Consider the following 21160-nt stretch of genomic DNA (forward strand, 5'->3'; position numbering starts at 1 on the left):
CAGGTCATGCTTTTTCCCTCTAATGACACATTCTGTGTGGAATCTCCCCTGTGACAGCATAGTTTCCCCAGAATATAGTTTTAGCTTAGTTGTGCTCTGTTGTAGCGCTGTCCTAGGTGACAACTTCTCTTTGATCTTTCTGCTCATCACGTTGCAAGTGGCACCTGTATCTAGCTGGCATGCTTGCTTTTTTTTGTTCAAACGCAGGTGCACGAACCATTTGAGCCCTTTAGATTTTATATTGCTGATGCATTCTGTGGCCAGGAACATGTCATCTGTATCTGTGTCCCCTTGCTCAACATCTTCAAGCGCATTTACTTTTTTTGTCTTGCTACTAGCCTGACATACTTTTGAAAAGTGGTTTGAGATGCCACACGATCGGCATGCCTTACCGTAGGCTGGGCACTGCTCTCTGCCCCGCTTGTGGCTGTTTCCACAGTATTTGCAAGCCTGCTGTATATCTCTTCCTCTCCTGTCTTGAGGTCCACGTCTCCCGTATTGCCTGTCTGCGGAGTTTACACTGTCCGTTTGCAATTGTGGGCTCTCCAAGGTTTTCATGCGTGTATCGGTTAGCTCTGCCAGGCGACATATACCGACTGCCGTTGCTAACATCAGATCACGTTCACGCAGCAAGCGCCTCCTGGTGTTTTCGCTTGCGACACCAAGCACGAGCTTGTCCCGAATCATCTCGTCCTTTAGCCCACGGTACTCACACGATGCAGCTCTCTCCCGTAGTCTCGTTATGAAACTGTCAATTGGCTCATCAGTCTCCTGCTTGCAGCATCCAAACTTATATCTCTCATAAATCACATTTTTTTCCGGCTTAAAATATTCTCCGAGAGCATCTAGGATGGCGGTTGGGTCTTTCTTTTGGTCGTCATCCAAAATCACATTGTGCATATAGATATGACGGCACTCGCTACCCATTAGCCGTCTTAGCGCGGCTGCCTGCACTTCTTCTGCCTTTTCATTAAGGCCCGTAGCTAACACAAAGTCCTCGAATTCCGCACGGAAAACTTCCCAGTTCTTCGCCAGATCACCGGACATCTGCATGCCCTCTGGTGCCGGAATCATATTGCTCGAGTTCGCCATATTATTCTAGTTAACTTTGTCAACTATCCCACTTCTGACGCCATGTTTCAGTTCAAGCTTTTAATGAATGAATACACATCAAACGCGCACTGCCTTATGGGCTTCAGCATAACGTAAAATAACACTAGAACGTAACGTAACGTAACACACTCAACATCCATAACAAATGTCTCCAGCTTGAGACCCGCTGAGGGACCACCGCCGGAGGTGGAGGTGCCTAAGCGCTGCCCGGCAACGATCCCTTTCTCCTCCTTGTCGTGGTTCAGTCTACTTCACATTGATGAGGACGTTGAAGAACCAGGAACGTCGGAGAACCCAACGCGGTCGTTTGAGATTCATAATATCGGCTCACACATCTTTTGGCCGTTATAATATATATTATATGATATAGATATCTATGTAGGCTATATGATAATATTTTGATATAGAGCTCCAGGACTCCCGTGTGTTCTAGAATATTTACAGAACACGGCTAAAGGCTGTGCGTGCCTCGCCATTGCGATACATCCACTGTAAACAGAGCGAATGGTACCGTGGCTGCAAGCTGCTCAGGGCCACACCCCCACCCTCCTCCTTGACCCGCCTCGCTCCTCCTCATTTGCATTATAGCTACAGACACCAAAACAGCGCATTTGGGGGAAGCTCAATGTGCGACTGGCTCGGAGTGGCTGTAACTCTGCACCACGGCTGAATTTCGGGAACGTCATTATGTAACTTACTGTTTTGTTATGCACCTTCAGCACCCCTACACACACAAACAATCACACACCCAGCATGCAACACTACTGATACAACTGATGTTCACACCCCATCGTATGTTCTGTTCTGTTCATTTCTAATATATTGTTCATACTAATTCTACCCTCTGATTCCAGTTTCTTTATTGTGTGGTCTTTCTCTGCTGACATTCATTCCTTAAGGCTTTGTAGTTATACTTGTATAACCATCTGATACTAGCCAAGAGTTAAGCATATTCATCTAGCAAACTATACCTACCTTGGAGTGTTACAATAGCCAATAATCATTTTATTCCATGTGTCCATCCAGGCAAATTGGTGGATCCAAATGTTATTAAAAGACAAACATACATATATGATGTAATTTCTTTTTAATCATCCAAAATAATGTTAAGTGTATGGGTATTTTTCCCAGAAGGCCACTGACTGTTCGATACGCGCGATCCATTGAGTGGGCAACGCGGCGTGTACTTAGTGGGCCGCGCGCCGTGTATTGAGTGGGCCGGTCTGACAGAAACTCCCGGGCCACTTTTTTCCCCCAGTCCGCCCCTGACCTCGACATAGAACCGCCCACAAAGCTACTTACGCTTGGCGCTTCTCACTTGCGTTTCAGACCGTTAAAATAGGGCCCATAGAGACCATCTCTGGTTCCTTGTTGTGCTGTCCTTGTAATCCATCATGACTCAGACCCCCTACTGTGCTGATAGAAGCCCAATATGGCGCATTGTTTTAGGCACAAACCGGCCATTTTGTCTAAGTGAGCTCACCATTTTCTTTTTCTTTTCAATATACCAGGGCCTTGACTCTCTGTCGTTAAAGGTGAACCAAACCCCAACAACACTTGAAGATCTGTTAGATCCAAGGACTCCCTTTCTAGGTCAAACACATGCTGTGGGAGGTATATCCTCTGATGGCTGATGGCTTATTGAACATGAACTGAAGAGAAGTCCAGTTTTTCAGGTTCTCAGAAAAAATGTAAATATTTGTTGTGTTTAGTCTGTTCACCGTCGTCTGCTACTGTCTCTATCTTCTTCTACTTCTTCTTGTTATTCTTTACCTTCTCCTTCCTCTTTTCTTCCTCATACTCCTCATCCTCCACGCCTCCTCTTTTTCTCCTGTTCGCCTACTAATCCTTACTTCCTCCTCTTCCTCCTCCTTTTCCTCCTCAGTACATGATGGTGAAGGAGGCCCTCCATGAACGTGCCAACCTGTTGGAAATTGCTCCTCACCTATCAGCGCCATTACCCATTATGCTCCCTGTCTACAAGTACGTCTCTCTCACTCTCTCTCTCACTCCCTGTGTTTATTGACTGGGAAGGTCCTATTATCACTGTTAGTCACTTTGGATTAAACATCCTAATTAAATTCTTCATTCAGCCATTTATTTTCATTATGTAAAATATAGCATTACATTTTGGCCCAACTCTCATTAATAAACACGCCTCACGATACTTCCCAATTCAAGATAAAGATAGAGAAGGCGTGTAAATCAATAAGTCCTCACAGCGTGGATGTTCTTCCCTCCCAGATGGTGGCAGCTGCCGTACTACTGGGCAGGCATCAAGATGTACGACCTGGTGGCCGGCATGGAGTGCCTGAAGAGCAGCTACGTGCTCAGCAAGACGAAAGCCCTGGAGCTCTTCCCCATGCTGAAGAAGGACCGGCTGGTCGGGGCCATCGTCTACTACGACGGTGAGTCAGCGACCAAAGCTGTAAATGCTTAGCGGACTGCACTTCTACAGCGCTTTCCTAACCAGTTGCCACTAACAGCACTTTACAATATTATTAATATTAATAGACAATGCTGCATATCATTTACCCATTCATGCCCACATTGAAACACCCTTGGTTTCAACCATGCAAGGCGACAGCCAGCTCGCCAGGAGCAGTCAGGGTGAGGTGCCTTGCTCAGGGACACCTCGACACTAAGTTAGGAGGAGCTGGGGATTAAATGAGCAACCTTACCGTACTAGCAATAGTTATGGTAACGTAAGGTGATACTGGATTGTTGTGGTAATGTAACGGAACATGATAGGGGATTGTTACTGTAACGTAATGTGATAGGGGATTGGTACAGTAACTTAACATGCTGGGGATTGTTATGGTAATGTAACGTAACGTGATCGGGGATTGTTACGGTAACATAAGATGATAGGGGATTGTTCTCGGAAGGAAAAGCTTGCTTTTGACCTGATCCTTGATGCCTGGTAATTATACATATAATTATACAATTAATGATACATAGATACGTAAAAAGCTATACCTAGAATATCTATATACTCTCTCTCTCTCTCTCTCTCTCTCTCTCTCTCTCTCTCTCTCTCTCTCTCTCTCTCTCTCTCTCTCTCTCTCTCTCTCTCTCTCTCTATATATATATATATATATATATATATATATATATATATATATATATATATATATATATATATTAGTGGTGGGCCGTTATCGGCGTTAACGTCTGCGTTAACGCGAAACTTTTATCGCGCGATAAAAGAAATATCGCCGTTAATCTATTTTCAAACACTTCCTTGTTCGGACCCATCACGTGACTGAACTAACCAAACAGAAGCTAGAATTTAGACTGAGGTAAACGTGAGGGAATCAGAGAGGCAGATTCAACAGAATATCTGTGTTAAATATGTGAACATGTAAATATGTAAGTAATAATTGTGTAACATAAATATGTAAATGATTAAAGGTTGGGTAGGTGATTCGCTTTTTTGGCCATTTTTGCAAAATTACTTGAAATCCTTATCATAACCCGCTAACAGCCACTGAGTTAGAAGTACTGACATGAAAATTAAACAAGTCAATCATCTGTGGAACGGGCAGGGCTCGAAAAACTCCAGCCAATTATTTCCATTGCCACCGAGTTGCATTGGACAGTAAGTACGTCAATCAAACGGTACTGCACTCCCCCTCCCCCGCGCCCCGCCCGCGACCCCTTCGTGCAGTACTCGTGACCCAGAGCTCGTGACCCAGAGCAAGCTCCTGTTTGTTGTTATCCTGCGGTAGCTACTGGAACTAGTTAATCCACATTTGGACCTAGCAGTAGAAGACAATTTCCATGGCAGACAAGACGCCACCATCCCCACCACCACCACCACCACCAGCAAAGAGAAGGAAAACTCTTTTTCAGAGAGTAATTGATATAAAAACGCTGAAAGAGAAAAACTGAAATCAAGAATAATCCTAGGCGCTGCTTTCGAACGTTGGCGGCAACTGAAGGACGAGAAGGGTCTAAAAACCGATGCTTGTGTGGCGGTTGACCTAGTTTCAAAGTTTATACCGTTTATACTCGGTAATACCGGTGTGGAGACGAGTGTATTACTCGGTGTGAAAATGTCCACACCACGGCAACCCTAATGAAAACCAGGACTTCCAATACAATTATATGAAACAAACATACATTTTCTAAAAATAGTAATGATTTATGTGACCGTTTAATGTTTATAACATCTGGTGCAACCATAGCAGCGAGAACGTATTCTCAGCAGGGGGTGCTGGGAAAAAAAAAACTCAGCCTGCACTAGACTCGCAACTCGTTAAATTGATAAAAAAGATGTATAGCAGCGCAGCTCAATTACACCAGTGCATGCGCGCACAGTTGAAAATCGATCGTTCACATCCAGCTGCTCACAGAACAAGTTTAGCGCACCACCGCTACCCTCACACTTTTTCATGTAACCTTTTTTCAGCACTAGGTCATATGAGCATTAAATAAATGCTGCGTCTCAAAATGCCTTGGACAGCAGCGAGGATGACTCGCTTTGCCACGGGCCGAAACAGTTCGGAGCGACCACAGCCAGAGCGAACACAGCGGGGCAGAGGAGTGTCAGGAATAGTCTTTGGTGTACACATCAGTACGGCCTATTTGCACTACTGTTTAGTGGCAATGCAGTGTTTTATTTGATGCCTTTTTATTTTCGTATATTATTTCAATGAATACAATTTATTTATTCATAAAAACCGGATCTGGTCTTCAAATATTTTTTCCAAATATAGGTCGTCTTACAATGGGGTTTGTGTTTATATTCGGACCAATACGGTACAGCGGGCGCTCACATGACGTTAAGCATTTCCTGGTGTATAATGTGACGCTTCAGAACCTAAAATCCCGTTTTCTTTCAATATTCATTCGGTATCTCACTATGGGACACGCCCCTCGCGCTGTCCCCCAGAAGCAATTTTACACTACGCCAGTCGTGACTGGCCAACAGACGTGACGTCTGCCTGCAGAGGAGGGGCTCCCTCCTACTACATAAGCCCCGTCGTCACGTCATCTCTTCAGTCTTTAACCTCTTCTCGCTCCTAGAAGCACCTCGCAGACAGAAGTCGTAGACGGACTAGCACACTGTTCACTGAGCGAGCTAACCCCTCGGTCACCGAACGCTAGCCTATCGCTACCTCTGACCTCTGTGAGACTGAAGAAGTAAGCTAGTCTGTCACCAAACAGTAGCCTCTGCTAGTATCCATACTAGCTGCTAGCATCTACACTAGCTACACCCGTGTCCCGGCTGACCTGTCACCAAACAGCAGCCGGCATAAACGGAAGGCGAGAACATGCAGTCAGAGGTTGAGCCTACCCTAACCGAGGGCTCGGGGAAGCCTCCGACAAAGTTCTGCGCATGCGGGAACAAAATGTCGGGAGCGGATAGCCACACCGCCTGCATTCGCTGCCTTGGGCTGGAACATGCCAAGGCTGGCCTTGCATTCCCGCCTACCTGCGAGCATTGCGCACGGTTTTCAAATAAAACCCGCAAACGCCGGCTGACTAAGCAGGCGAAGCTCAGCACAGATGATCCGGTAATGGGGGTAACCGACCCGCCACTACCGGAGCTAGCGGGAGGTTCCCGGGGGCTCTCCGCCCCACTGGGAACCAGCTGGGGATCGGAGGTGGACCTCACCGACGCTTCCCAGCCGCTGGAGTTGACTCAGCCCGACGCTTTCGAGGCTAGCCTGCTGGAAGGGCCCGACGAAGCCGAGGGCGATCACTCCGAGTCGGGGGGGGAATCCATTAGCCTCGGCTATGACGAGGACGAGGATGATGATTCCTTTTCCCCCCGCACCGCGTCGCCTATGGTGGTGGGCGGTGCGTGCACCCCCTCCCCGAACCCGGCCGTGAGCATGGACCTACACGAGGCCTGCAAGAGGGCGGCTGCGCGGCTAAACATCGAGTGGCCGGAGGCCCCGGTGGAGACCGCCACATCTCGCTACGAGGGCAAGCGACTCCCGAAGGCGAAGGCTTCAACCAGCCTGCTACTTCCGGCCTTTCCCGAGTGCCTGGAGGAAGCGACCCGGTCTTGGGGCAAGCCTCTCTCAGCCAAGATCCCCGTCCAGGGTGGATCGGGGTTGGATTGGGCCGGTATGGAGGAAAAGGGGTTCTCCCATCTTCCTCCGGTTGAACCACTGCTGGCGTCGCACCTCCACCCCACGCAGAAGTCCGCCATGACTCCAGCGAGCCCTACACTGCCGTCCAGAGCCGACTCCTTCCAGTCATCAATGACCGAGAAGGGCTACAAGGCGATGGCGACGACGGTGAAGGCGCTCAACGCGTCGTCGCTGCTGCTGGCCTACCAGGCTGAGCTGGAGCTCGACATGTCCTCGTCACCCACCCCAGCCCTTTGGGATGAACTGTGCGTGGTGACGGACCTGTGCCTGCGCCTTCACAGGAGCGCTGTCCAGGCGTCCGGAAGGGCCATGGCGCTGATGGTCGCTCAGGAGAGGGCGAGGTGGCTGAACCTCTCCAGTCTCTCTCTGAGGGAGAAAACCCAACTCCTAGACGTGCCTGTGGACCCGAAAGGCCTGTTTGGCCCGGCGTATGATGTCATGCTGAAACGCTGGGAGGAAAAAAAGAGGGAGGGTGAGGCGCTGCGACTGTGTCTTCCCAGAAGAGCGCCTTTCCCCGCCAACGCACCCGGCCAGGTGTTCACCCAGCCCCGCGCTCCTCCGCCGGCTTACCGCGGCCAGAAGCGTCAGCCCCACCCAACCCACGGGGCCGGCCGGGGCCAGAACAAGCCGCCGGAGCACAGTGGCGCGTGGGCGAGGATGCCACCCGCGCCCGGGGTGGCGCCAGGTGGCCGTGCAGCCCCTTCGGCTACTCAGGGGGCCGGGAAGAAACGGCGCGCTACCTGAGGCGCTGCGACCAGGGGGGTGCGGCAGGCCCGGCCAGACGCCGTCGCCGTCCCCCCTAGGTGTTCTGTTCCAAACCCGGTTCCAAGAAGGGTTACAGAGGGCATGTTCCAAGCCCTGCAAAAGGTGTGCAGAAGGCCATACAGCCTTCACAGTTCACGACGCGAAGGAGAGAAGGGTCGGACCTGCAGAGAGCTCGGTGGAGCCGCAGCAGTGTCTCGCAGACACATGCATGTGTACAAGCACACACCAGTGCCCAACATCACACATGTGTCCCCCTTCCCCAAATCATTATTCATTAAAAATGTTTGCCAGCGCGCATCCAGGCTCCGAGCCGAGGGCGCAGCTGCTTGTGAAAACAAAAAAAATGAAAAAAATGATAAACATAAAAAAGGAACAGAACGTAATAAGACGGTGCCTGGTGGGCGTGCGCTCCGGTGCGCAACCCACCACGCCCGTTCGGGCCGGCACGACAGCGGAACCAGCGACGCTGGGACCGCTGGCTGGCCGGGCTCAACAGTGGCGGGCATGTGGTGCGTCGGATTGGGTTATAAAAACTGTAACCGTGCGTCCACTCCTCCCCGCTTCAACGGGATACTGCAGTCGCAGGCCCGTGGAGAGAAAGCTCAGGTTCTACAGGAGGAAATCACCTCTCTAAGAAACAAAAGGGCAATTCGGGTAGTGCCACCGGAGAAAAACCAAAGCGTTTTTTACTCTAGGTACTTTCTAGTCCTGAAGAAGGGAGGGGGCCTCCGGCCGATATTAGATTTACGCGCTCTGAACAGATACATGAGACAGTACAGTTTCAGGATGCTGACACACGCCGCTCTCATACGCTTCGTGCGCCCGGGAGGCTGGTTCACAAGCATAGATCTGAGGGACGCTTATTTCCATATCGCCATTTATCCCCCTCACAGGAAATATCTCAGGTTCGCCTTCCAGGGAGTAACGTACGAGTATTTGGTTCTCCCGTTCGGCCTTTCATTAAGTCCACGGGTGTTTGTGAAATGCACGGAGGCTGCCATCGCGCCCCTCAGGTTGAAGGGAATGCGTTTTGGCAACATACATAGACGACTGGCTTCTAGCCACACAGTCGCCCCAGGAGGTTCAGGCGCAGACCAGCGTGCTCATACTCATTACAACCTAGTGTCCCTGGATTTCACAATAAACGTGCAAAAGAGTGTTTTGGTCCCTACTCAAAGCATAACGTTCATAGGCTTGTGCCTCGATTCAGTGACGTTCAAAGCACGTCTATCCGCGGAGAGAGTGGAAGCCTTTCAGGCTTGTCTGGCACTTTTTCGCAGGGGGACGATGTTGAAGTTCAGAACGTGCCTCAGACTATTGGGTCTGATGGCGTCGGCGCTGGTAGTAGTCCCACTTGGCCGCCTCCATATGAGGCCGGTTCAGCGATGGGTTGCATCACTCAGACTGAACCCGACGTGCCATGGCCATCGCCGGGTTTTGATCTCCATGGCGTGTGTCTCGGCGCTGCGCCCTTGGGGACGCGCGTACTTTCTGACTACAGGCGTTACCATGGGAACTGTCCTGGCGAGGAAGGTCCTTTCAACGGATGCCTCTCTGGCGGGCTGGGGAGCCGTATACGAGGGCAGATAAGTAAATGGCACTTGGAGCTCACATATGCAGTTTGTTCACATAAACTGCCTTGAACTTCAGGCGGTGTCACTGGCGCTGAAACATTTTCTTCCCTTTCTGAGAGGGCAACATGTTCTAGTCAGGACGGACAACACCACGGTGGTGGCGTATATAAACCGTCAGGGGGGGCTGCGCTCCCCTCAAATGCACACGTTGGCACACAGACTGACCATTTGAGGCAACGCCCACCTGTTGTCGCTGAGAGCAACACACGTGCCGGGCGCGCGGAACTGGGGAGCAGATTTAATGTCCAGGGGCGACCCTCGCTACAAGGACTGGAAACTCCACGTCGTGGTCGTGAACCAGATATGGGAGAAATACGGTCGAGCAGAGGTCGATCTCTTTGCATCAGAGGAGAACACTCAGTGCCCTCTGTTCTATTCCCTAACCGGTCGGAGCGCCCCAATGGGGCTGGATGCTTTGGCATACGAGTGGCCGCGCGTCCTCCAGTACGCTTTCCCCCCATTAGAACTGATCATTCCTACTCTCGCCAGGGTGCGAGAGAAGGGTCATGCGCTGATCCTTATAGCCCCCCGTTGGCCGGGGAAATATTGGTTGGCGGAAATAGTCCAGTTGCTGTGCGGCCAGCCTTGGCCTCTGCCTTTACGAAGGGACCTCCTGACGCAAGCGCATGGGGAAATCTTCCATCCTCATCCGGAGCGCATGGCTCTATGGGCCTGGCCCGTGAAAGGATGAACCTAACGACGGCTGGACTCCCATTGAATGTCATTACGACTATCCAGGGCGCCAGGGTTTCCTCCACGTGTAGCGCATATGAAGGGAAATGGCGTGCGTTCGAGGATTGGTGCGCGAAAGCTGGGGAAATAGCTTTCCAGAGTCCCGTGCCTGTTATTCTGACATTTCTACAGGATTTGCTGGATAAAGGCCGGGCTTTCTCCACTGTCAAAGTGTACTTGGCCGCTATATCGGCTTGTCACATAGGTTTTGGGGACAAATCGGCAGGTCAGCACCCTATCGTTTGCCGGTTTATGAAAGGTGCACGCCGTCTTCGGCCGGTGTTGCGGAGCTTGGCTGCTCCTTGGGATTTATCTACGGTGCTTGATGCACTGTCACGCCCACCGTTTGAGCCCTTACAACAGGTAGAGCTTAAGACACTCTCGTTTAAGACGGCTTTGTTGCTCGCGTTGGCCTCGGCTAAACGCACTAGTGACATCCATGCGCTGTCGGTTAGCCCGACGTGTATGCAGTTTTTGCGGGGGAACTCAAAGGTTCTATTAAAGCCGAACCCTGCGTTTGTTCCCAAGGTATTCGACTCTCCGTTGTCATACCGCCCTATTGAGCTGTTGGCTTTCCATTCTCCCCCTTTCTCCTCCCAGGAGCAGGAGTGGCTGAATGCGCTCTGCCCGGTGCGGGCTTTACGCGTCTATGTTGATAGGACGGCTGGATTCAGGAAATCGGAGCAGCTGTTTGTATCATGTGCTACGTCACATCTGGGGAAGCCTCTCTCGAAGCAGCGTTTATCACACTGGATCGTGGGGGCTATAGCCATGGCTTATAGTAGCGGCCTGCGCGCACATTCGACTCGCGGCATGTCCGCATCCTGGGCACTGTTTCAGGGGGTCTCAGTGGAAGAGATATGTGCGGCTGCCAGCTGGGCGACGCCTCACACTTTCGCTAGATCCTACAGGTTGGATGTTACTGCGCCTAATCTGTCTCACACAGTCTTGAGCGTTGGATCGGTGAACATGCCTGTTTGATGGGTTTGCACTGGTACTTCTTTGGCAATACGGGAGTTACTATATCCCATAGTGAGATACCGAATGAATATTGAAAGAAAACTTAGGGTTAAGAAATTAACCAAGGTTTTCTCATATATGAGTGAGGTATCTCACCAGACCACCCTCCTTGCCCGGAGCGAGGAAGAGGTGTTTTGCCTAGACTGAAGAGATGACGTGACGACGGGGCTTATGTAGTAGGAGGGAGCCCCTCCTCTGCAGGCAGACGTCACGTCTGTTGGCCAGTCACGACTGGCGTAGTGTAAAATTGCTTCTGGGGGACAGCGCGAGGGGCGTGTCCCATAGTGAGATACCTCACTCATATATCAGAAAACCTTGGTTAATTTCTTAACCCTAAGTTTCTCCCCGTTGACACGACAACACATAACCGGCGTTTTCAGAAATCTCCACTTTGGCCGGAGTTTTTAGAAATGATCGTTTTCTGTGATAAGACAGGGCCTCAGACAGGGGGTGTTGCAGCACCCCCAGCACCCCTACTTCCCGCGGTACTGGGTGCAACTTACAGCTGAATGTAGTGCCATGTTATGGAAGCATATATGTAGCAAAATTCAAATGGCAATGCAATTTGCAATTTGCAATTTGCAATTCAATAAGTAATTACGTTATGCAATTGAGAATGCATTATGCAATTTCATAATGTAAATTGTAAATACGTTATTCAAAGTGTATTTTAATATGCAAAGTGACAATGCAATCCTCAATTAAATTTGCAAAAGTTATAGCAATAAAAATACAATAACATTTTGTCAAATTCTTTGAGTTCCTTTATTCAAATTGAAAAGCTATAGCGTCCCCGTGATTGCAATCCACTTCGCCACGCTCCGTGTGTTGCGATATTCAAATGACATTTCAATCCGCAAAACGAACGCTTTGCAAAAGATTTGGCAAAACGGAATCCAAAACGGAATCCAAAACAGAATCCAAAGAGGAATCCAAAGAGGAATCCAAAGAGGAATCCAAAAAGTCAATATGCAAAGTGCCAAACGTATCAGCCAATCAGCGACTGGGCCGGAACTACGTCACTTTCTATTGTCTCCAAGGGTATCTGTTTTATGTGTGGGGGGAGGGAGTTCCAGAGCCTGTGTGCTGAACAGCTGAATGACCGGGCACCCATTCGTAATGAGTCGTGATGTGGGGATACATATAGTAGTCCAGAGGTTGAGCGGAGGGAGCGGGAGGGAGTGTATTCTTGGAGGAGGTCGCACGAGCGAGGAAGGTCGCACGAGCGAGGTCGCAGAGGTAACTGGGGGCTAGGTTGTGGAGAGCTTTGTAGGTGAGGAGTGGGTGGAGACGGTGGGTCTCCCGACCCTATGTTTCGCACCCAGTGCCTGTAGCACTTGGGAAATCTTTGTGTTTATCACACTGGCCTCAAAACGTACCAGTGAGGATAAGTCGTCTATCCTATCTCCCAGAACACGCACTATATCTTCTGCATCTGTGTCTTCAACACGATTGTTCTCCACATCATCGGCCAAACTTCGGAGCGTATCAATAATCTCCATTGGTGACCATGGCCCTGACACATACGAACTAGAAGTGAACAAGGAAATTACGAGCAAGTGACGTAGTTCCAGCCCAGACGCTGATTGGCTGATACGTTTGCCACTTTGCATATTGACTTTTTGGATTCCTCTTTGGATTCCGTTTTGGATTCCTCTTTGGATTCCGTTTTGGATTCCTCTTTGGATTCCTCTTTGGATTCCGTTTTGGATTCTGCTTTGGATTCCGTTTTGGATTCCGTTTTGGATTCCGTTTTGCGGATTGAAATGTCATTTGAATATCGCAACACACAGAGCGTGGCGAAGTGGATTGCAATCACGGGGACCCTATAGCTTTCCAATTTGAATAAAGGAACTAAAAAAATTTGACAAAATGTTATTCTATTTGTATTGTTATAACTTTTGCAAATTTAATTGAGGATTGCATTGTCACTTTGCATGTTAAAATACACTTTGAATAACGTATTTGCAAATTACATTATAAAATTGCATAATGAATTGTCAAATGCATAATGTAATTGCAAATTGCATTGCCATTTGAATTTTGCTACATATATGCTTCCATAGCATGTTGTTAAACGAAAACCTACGCTAGCCTGGCTCCCTCTCGCGCATCTCTGTTCGCGCTCGTGCATGATTGCGCGTCCAGGTACTTGGAATGGGTGGAGTCAGAGTCAGCGTTGAAGGAGAGGGGGTAGGACCATTTGAGTTGTGTATTTTCAAAATCTGCTGGCGTTTCGCAAATCACCTACCCAACCTTTAACTGACTAAACATTGTAAGTACATTTCTAGCAAATTAACTCCAATATAAATTATATTAATTTATTCTACAACTTTCAAATATTTAACTTCTAAACCTTACATTATTATGGATTATTACACGGCTCTTCTCAATGCTGTAGACTGCTCCATTCACTTGCATGGGCCTTCCCAACGTTCAGCTGTCAATTATTTTTGTTTATGCTCCGTTCACTTGCATGGGCACTTCACAATTTCCGGTCGTGAATTATATTTGATAATTCACCGTTGCCAAGTATAATTGACAGTTTTTTTTAATCTAGATTGATCTAGATTAAAAAAAATTATCTATGCCCACCACTAATATATATATACTGTATACTGTATACCTGTATTTTTCCAAAACAAGACTAAACGACCAAGTGAACCAGGAAACGATCCCCCTAAAAAGGCTGCAAGCGGTTCACAAGGCGGTGACGCCTGGCTTAGCGTCTCACTGGCCGCTCACTGAATGTGTTGACAGGCTGCCGGTGAGCAGCCGACCTCTTGGCCTAAGCAGGCTGTGTTTGTGTCCCTGGTCGGACAGCAGGTAAGAACCGTATGCTGTGTGTGTGTGTGAGATGTTGCTCACCTACAAGAGGTGGGGGTCACGTTCCTGGATAGAACCAGTGTCTTTGATGATTGTCTTTTTTCAAAAAGTCTGTTCACATTTATCCATTAGATGTTTGTGTCATCCTGCTCTTGGTGGTCCTGGTTTGTATTTCTGTGTCCTTCGTTTCCGCTGAAGAAGTCGTTTTCCTAATTAAAGAAGCTGTTGCTCAAATTCAAAGCTCGTACCATGTGGTAATGTTCTGTGGCCGGCCCACTTCCTCTAAAACACATCGACACCCAGGAAGTGGATGAGGAAACGAGCAAATAGACACACAGCACTCTATGTCAGTCATTTGCACCCAATGTAACCAACAGAAATGTTATTACATTAATGCATAAACACTGCGGTGGGAATCTAACCGCTAACCATGGTGACATTAATGCCACGGTCGACCGATAGAGCAACCCTTGGACCAAAACGGGGAGAGAGGATGCCCTGGTGAAAAGCATTGTGGGAGGTTTATGTTTTCATCCGGCCTCCTAAGCTCGCCCCTTCCTCCCCCTCATCTGCCGATGGAGAGGGGGGAGGATGGAAAAGTGTGTGTGTGTGTGTGTGTGTGTGTGTGTGTGTGTGTGTGTGTGTGTGTGTGTGTGTGTGTGTGTGTGTGTGTGTGTGTGTGTGTGTGTGTGTGGATGGACCGTGAGATGTTAAGAGCATGGAGGTGTGTGGGGGTTGGGGAGGTGATGGAGATGAAAGGCTGCATTCTCCAATTATTCCTGCAATGACATTTCAGTGTGACCTTCTCTGTCTCTCTATCTGTCTCTCTATCTGTCTCTCTCTCTCTCTCTCTCTGCCTCTCTCTCTCTCTCCTTCTTTCCGTCTCTCTCGCTTATTGCGCCAGCATCGGTTTGCATTGAAGGTAAAATGGCCATGTCCCTTACTCTTCGGTAAATTCAATTCAACTTTATTTACAATATGTCGCTTGTGCTTTAATTATCCATGGAGATGGCTGAGCAACAAAGAGATAGTTGACGACGGAACATACATTTCACTTTTGAGATAGGAATTTATTTGGCCTTTTTAGACCCGGATTGTTCTTGAATTTGAAAATAAAAAGAACAAACCAAATACTAACACCAGTAGGGTACTTCATCTTATGAGATCTGGGGTGATCCTTTGTAAAGGGCAGCCCATTCCTCTCTTAATATCCAGAAGACCTCTGTTCACGTGTCTCTCTCTGTCTCTCTCTGCCTTTCTCTCTCTCTTTCTCTCTCTCTCTCTCTCTCTCTCTCTCTCTCTCTCTCTCTCTCTCTCTCTCTCTCTCTCTCTCTCTCTCTCTCTCTCTCTCTCTGTGTCTTTCTCTCTCTGTCTCTGACTCTCTCTTTTTCATAAATCCATCAGATTCATCTTTTCAGTCTTCCCTCTCTCATTCAGACCACTGTGGGAGAGAGCAAAAATTTTGGGCATTGAGCCTCACATTCCAGATTGGTTGGACAGGATTCATGCGTGTCATTCGTGCTGTTTTTACACCCTCTCATTCTGTGTGAGAATGATACTTGACCTTTACACCAAGCGGAAGTCCAAAATCGATATTGACGCAAGGGACACAGGTTTGATTCCCATCTTCCATGCTGCCTTTCCTGAGATGGGATGTTCAGGTCCCTATCCCTCCCCGTCCATCCCATGTCTACCTTTGCACATTTAATTGGCTAAACATGTGTTGCATTCATAGCTTATTGCCCAAACTGAAAATGACCTTAATTGGTCATTGGTAAATTGGCAGATACTTACTTTATTTGTGACTTAATTTGTGACTTCCTTAATTACACAGAGCTTTCAGCCGCATCCCATTCATTTATCAGTTCTCACTACTTCTCACTTCCGATTCAAAATGTTCAAAATAAGTTAAAATATCTATTAAAAAGAGTTGGCTTTGATGTAGGCAATAGTATTGTTGTCCTATGGAGTTCCCCATCGTCTGGAGATACTGGTGAATCCAGAATCCATCAGGGCAGACAAATTACGTAAACACTACAAGTTGTTTCTATAAGTGTAAACTGTGCTTTTTCTCTTGAGCTTGGAGCTAGCTGGCCTAACTTTGCTATGAGCTAACGGACTAGCATTGAGCTGACCGAATGATCATGAACTAACTATGAGCTAACGGACTGGTATTGAGCTGACTGAATAATTATGAGCTAACTATGAGCTAATGGACTAGCATTGAGCTCACTGAATAATCATGAGCTACCTATTAGCTAACGGACTAGCAACAAGCTAACTATGAGCTAAGAGACTAGCAATAAGCTAACTGACTAGCAATGAGCTTACTATGAGTTAATTGACTCATAACAAGCAAACTATGAGCTAACTGACGATAAGTATTATCTGTTGTTTCTCACTCAGCCCAGCAGCTCATCTCTCTCTCTCCCCCCCACAGGTCAGCACAACGACGCGCGCATGAACCTAGCGATCGGCCTCACCGCGGCTCGCTACGGTGCCGCCATGGCTAACTACACGGAGGTGGTTAACCTGCTGAAGAGGGCCGACCCTGAGACGGGCGTTGAGAAGGTCTGCGGCGCACGCTGCCGCGACGTGCTCACGGGTAAGGGGCCCTCTGGTGTTGTGGTTGTCATGACAACAGTGATGGTGGTTGTGGGGGTTGTCGATGGGATAATTTTGTCTTGAATTTTTTTTGGTCTGATTGTTCCAAAATTATAAACGTATGATTATGACCAATGATTAAATAACTGAATGGTTGAAGTCATCTTTAAGATTAGTTGGATGTTATTTATGTTATTTTGTTACTCAGGTTTTCTTATTCTAAATGCCGCCTGCCTGCCAACTTAGAGGGGCTCAATCATACACACTACGCCTTAAAATGAGAGATGCTTGTTCAAAGTTTGCGTTTATGGACGATTGCTTTAGCGCAGTGGTTCCCAACCTTTTTTGGGCTGTGACCCCATTTTGACATCAAAAATTGAGACATTTTTTTTTCTAGAATTATTTTTTTAACATGTTTGTTATACTGTGAACAAATACAGAGTAGCCAGGATAAGTGCACAAATTGACAATTTTCCAAAGATGTCCGGTATATTCAAGGAGGCACATTTTCTGCTGGTAACATCTCGACAACCACCGTGCCTCTGTGTGAAATAGTACGTTTTCATATTCAGAGCGCCTGTCGGCGCACAGTGTTGCAAACAGACGTGCGCGCAGAGGATGTGGCTTGATGTAATTCACTATGGTGTCGACCTGGTGCAGTATGTCTGCGATTGGCGCAATTTAGTTATTTTGGAGCTTCTTCCTCCCCGCACATCGTTTTCACCATTTCGATGGCAGCTGGCAATATTAAAGTCTCAGCAATGCTATGTGGCTTCATATTCCTAGCAATGAGATAGCTCACCTCAAGAGAAGCTTTCAGGGCCCGTTCACTAGCAGTCACAGCCTTTTTGAAATAGGCCTACACTTGCTGTTTGTTCGGTCTGCAAATTTATTTTCGAAAAAAGCTCTTGGTTTGCCGACATGCTCTTTGTCTCAAAGTGTCTTTTGAGTTTGTTTGGCTTCATACTCTCGGCAGACAGGACCTTACTACATAGCAGACATTTCGGCTTCTCCTCGTAGCATTCCATCACACTTGTAAATCTATACTGAATGAAATTTTGATCGTATGTTCGCTGTGTCTTTGGTGTCTGTGCCACAGTTCCTCTTGGAACTGTCTTTGGAGGGACAGGGCCAGGCGGGCGAATCAATCATTCCATTTTGTTTTTACACTCTGATTGCAAGTTTGTGTTTACATTTTACAGGTTTGAGCTTGAACTCAAGTAATGTAACTGTGCAGTCACGTGAACGCGGCACTCAAAGATGCACCAGCTCAGATATTTGCTGCATTTTATTTGAACTAGATTTATATTCGAGAAAATGAAAGTATAGGAGACAGTTATGTACGATTATTTGTAGGGTTTTATTAAAAAAAAGATCTTTTTTTTTTTTTTTATCAATTACTAGACATTTCAGGCGACCCTATTTAAATTCCAGGCGAGGTGGGGTTGGGACCCCAAGGTTGAAACACCCTGCTTTAGCGCCACCTTTGGCCCAATCATTGTAATTTTTTCACTCTGTTAATATTTAGTCTGCCTCTACAGCTGTGCAACATTTCATAAAAAGTGACACAGCAGTTTTGGCTGTGTAAGTCAAACGTGACGAAATAATAATAAAAATACGACAATTACAATAGGTTGCCTCGCGCCTTCTGCTTGGCCCGCTCATAAGTAAAAAGACAACCGCCATCTGTATTTTTTTAATTCCGTATTTTTACGCAAACCCAAATAACGTTACATCCACGATATTTGATATTATATCACAAATCATGATCCTTACAACCCAAACAAGTGAAACAAACTTGCGGGCGACGTTACCGGTGACCCTTTGGTATTGACCTATGACCTTTGAGATGACGACCTTTCCTTGTGCTCCATCTCTCCCTGCAGGTCAGGAGTTTGACGTGCGAGCCAAGTGTGTGATCAACGCCACTGGGCCCTTCACCGACTCACTGCGGAAGATGGACGACCAGAAGACCACCAACATCTGCCAGCCTAGCGCCGGGGTGCACATCGTCATTCCCGGCTACTACAGGTAGGGAGCGCGGACACCAGCACACCCACACACACACACACACACTGCGACGGTGCCTCTGTGGAAAGGGTCTCTTGCAGCAGGCTTAATAAACTACAACCGCAACAGCAGAAAGGCATGTCATGTGTAAAACAACGTGTTCCCTTGTACTCTCGTCAAAGGAAACTTAAAGGCATTAGCTGCAAGCTGTGATTTAGTGCTTTCAATTCCCAGCTCGAAAGGCTGTGGGTGTGATCCCCTTAATGTAATGTAAAGATAGATTAACGGCATTAAGCAGATACTTTTATTTACATTTACATTTATGGCATTTAGCAGATACTTTTATCCAAAGTGACTTACAATAAGTACATTTGTCAGAAGAGGGTGAAACAGCAATATATCGCTGTCGGTACAGTAAGGATGTTCATAGAACCAAGTGCCAAGCACTAACAATCGCTAGGTAAACCCATTCCCTGTATGCAAAAAAGACAGCTAGGATAAGATGCTACACAACTAGGTTTTTACAATAAGGGTGTACAATAAGTCCCAGGACATACGACATACAATAAGTGCTTACGTGTAATATTGATTGTAGAAGTTGCCACAATAAAACAGATCGCTCAATGCGACTCGCCCGCTTCCCAAGGGTTTTCCAACACATAAAAGAGTTTCCTCTGTGAGTCTGGTGTTGATAAAACACTTCCTGGACTCTGATGTCCTCCTGAGCGAGGAACGTGTTTGCAAGCACAACAGAAACGCTGGCTATGTTTTGTTGATGTTTGAGATTTTAAAGTTCAGCCGGAGCTTATTGAGCCAAATGTGATGCCCCTTTGAGCTTCGACATAAAAGGTCAGCCAGAATATTTCTCCTCCTCCTCTTCGTACCCCACTCCTTATCCCCCTCTTCCTCCTCTGCTTTTTCCTCCTCATCCTCATCCTGGGGGGTATACCACGAACCTCGCTGAACATACCCAGGCTTTCTTGGGAAAACCTGGCTCGACAGAGCCGCAACTCGCAATCAGAGTTAAATGGTACCACGAAGCTCACTTTAGATTCAATTAGTTGAACCAGGTTTTCCGCTTTAGGTTCAGTGCGTGTTCACTTGAAAGGGGCGTTTTTTGCGTCATTTTTCTCACTTTTACGATAGATCAAGCAGTCTATATGCGTATAAGTGAAAAGATTCTGCATATTGTCGATAAAATAACTATGCCAAATGCAGAATTGTTCGCCATTAATCCAAATAGAATGATGATGATTTAAAAATGCATAAGCAACGTCCATCCTGCCTTATTCTATCATTTAGGGAATTCACTTTAAATACACCCTATGTAAGAAATGTATTGCATGTTATCAACCGCTGAGAGGTAGCGGCTGTAGCGTAGTGGATTAGTAGACCCGAACACCAGCGACCGGGGTTCAAATTCGCCGGTCTATCATCATGCATTTTACCCCCATAGATGTGGTGGCAGCACGGCCTTGAAAATATGGGTTCAAGTTCGAACACAAAAATATAATTCCATAAGCTTTAGTGAATAAGTATTCCATATGCATGAGAATTGGGACTTTTTAAGCTTCACATAAATTTGCGTCACTTGGGAGTCGAACCCCCCGCGCAGAAATTCAAGACTGACGCGCTACCTCCACTCTAGCACTCTGTCACGGAGACACAATGCGTAACAGTAAGCATTGTCTACATAAGGTCCAAAAGGACGATCAAATAACGAACACCCTCTGATGAGAATCTGTATCTCCCATGAAGAACCCCAATTTCGTTGTTTGCACAATGACGATAAAGTCTGAAATCTGAATATCATCAGACAATGCCAAGGGATCGGTTCTGTCCCGTAAAATCCTCTGTCTCCGGAGAGACGCCTGTACGAGAATTGCGCCGAGGTCCACGGGAACACCCACAAATGGTGACGCCATTGTCAGAGGAGGGGCTAGGAAGCTGCGCACGCCGATTTAAGTAGCCGATCTCCGGCTAGACTAAGCTGAAAAACTGCTCCCGACCAGGTTTGGTTGCGAGCATAAGTCACCATGGTGATACAGCGACGCTAAAAGAGATCGACTTTCGTGGTACAACTAACCCAGGCTTTGAGCTCAACATACCTCGCTAACCCTCTAAGCGAGCTTCGTGGTACAGGCCCCTGCTCCTTAAATCCTACTTTTCTTCCACCTCCTCATTCTCCTCCTCTTCTTGATAATACATTTCATTTTTTTTAGAGGCGCCTTTCATGGCACCCAAGGTCACCTTACAGAGCATAAAATCATCATAAATTGTTAAAAACAAGACATTGTGGAAAAAAACAACAAAAACAAAACAAAACAAACAAACAATCAAGACAGTGAC

At 47.4% G+C, this 21160-nt stretch overlaps 1 protein-coding gene across 4 annotated transcripts in view; it reads left to right on the plus strand.

The window, feature by feature from the left end:
* The window catches only part of gpd2 (glycerol-3-phosphate dehydrogenase 2 (mitochondrial)), a 74279-nt gene that overhangs the window by 18699 nt on the left and 34420 nt on the right, over window positions 1–21160 (plus strand). For 3 of the 4 annotated variants that reach the window (XR_003976398.1, XM_030353457.1, XM_030353458.1), the window contains 4 exons: window positions 2999–3096; window positions 3358–3521; window positions 16638–16802; window positions 18688–18832. Coding sequence is in view for 3 of the 4 variants with exons in the window: in XM_030353457.1 (XP_030209317.1) it covers window positions 2999–3096; window positions 3358–3521; window positions 16638–16802; window positions 18688–18832 (572 nt within the window). In the remaining variant the exon portion in view is untranslated. Of the gene's footprint in view, window positions 1–2666; window positions 2805–2998; window positions 3097–3357; window positions 3522–16637; window positions 16803–18687; window positions 18833–21160 lie in introns of those variants that run through there. The other variant, XM_030353460.1, reaches the window with a different exon arrangement.

Source organism: Gadus morhua, chromosome 4 (genome assembly GCF_902167405.1).
Source record: "Gadus morhua chromosome 4, gadMor3.0, whole genome shotgun sequence".
Lineage (NCBI taxonomy): Eukaryota > Metazoa > Chordata > Actinopteri > Gadiformes > Gadidae > Gadus > Gadus morhua.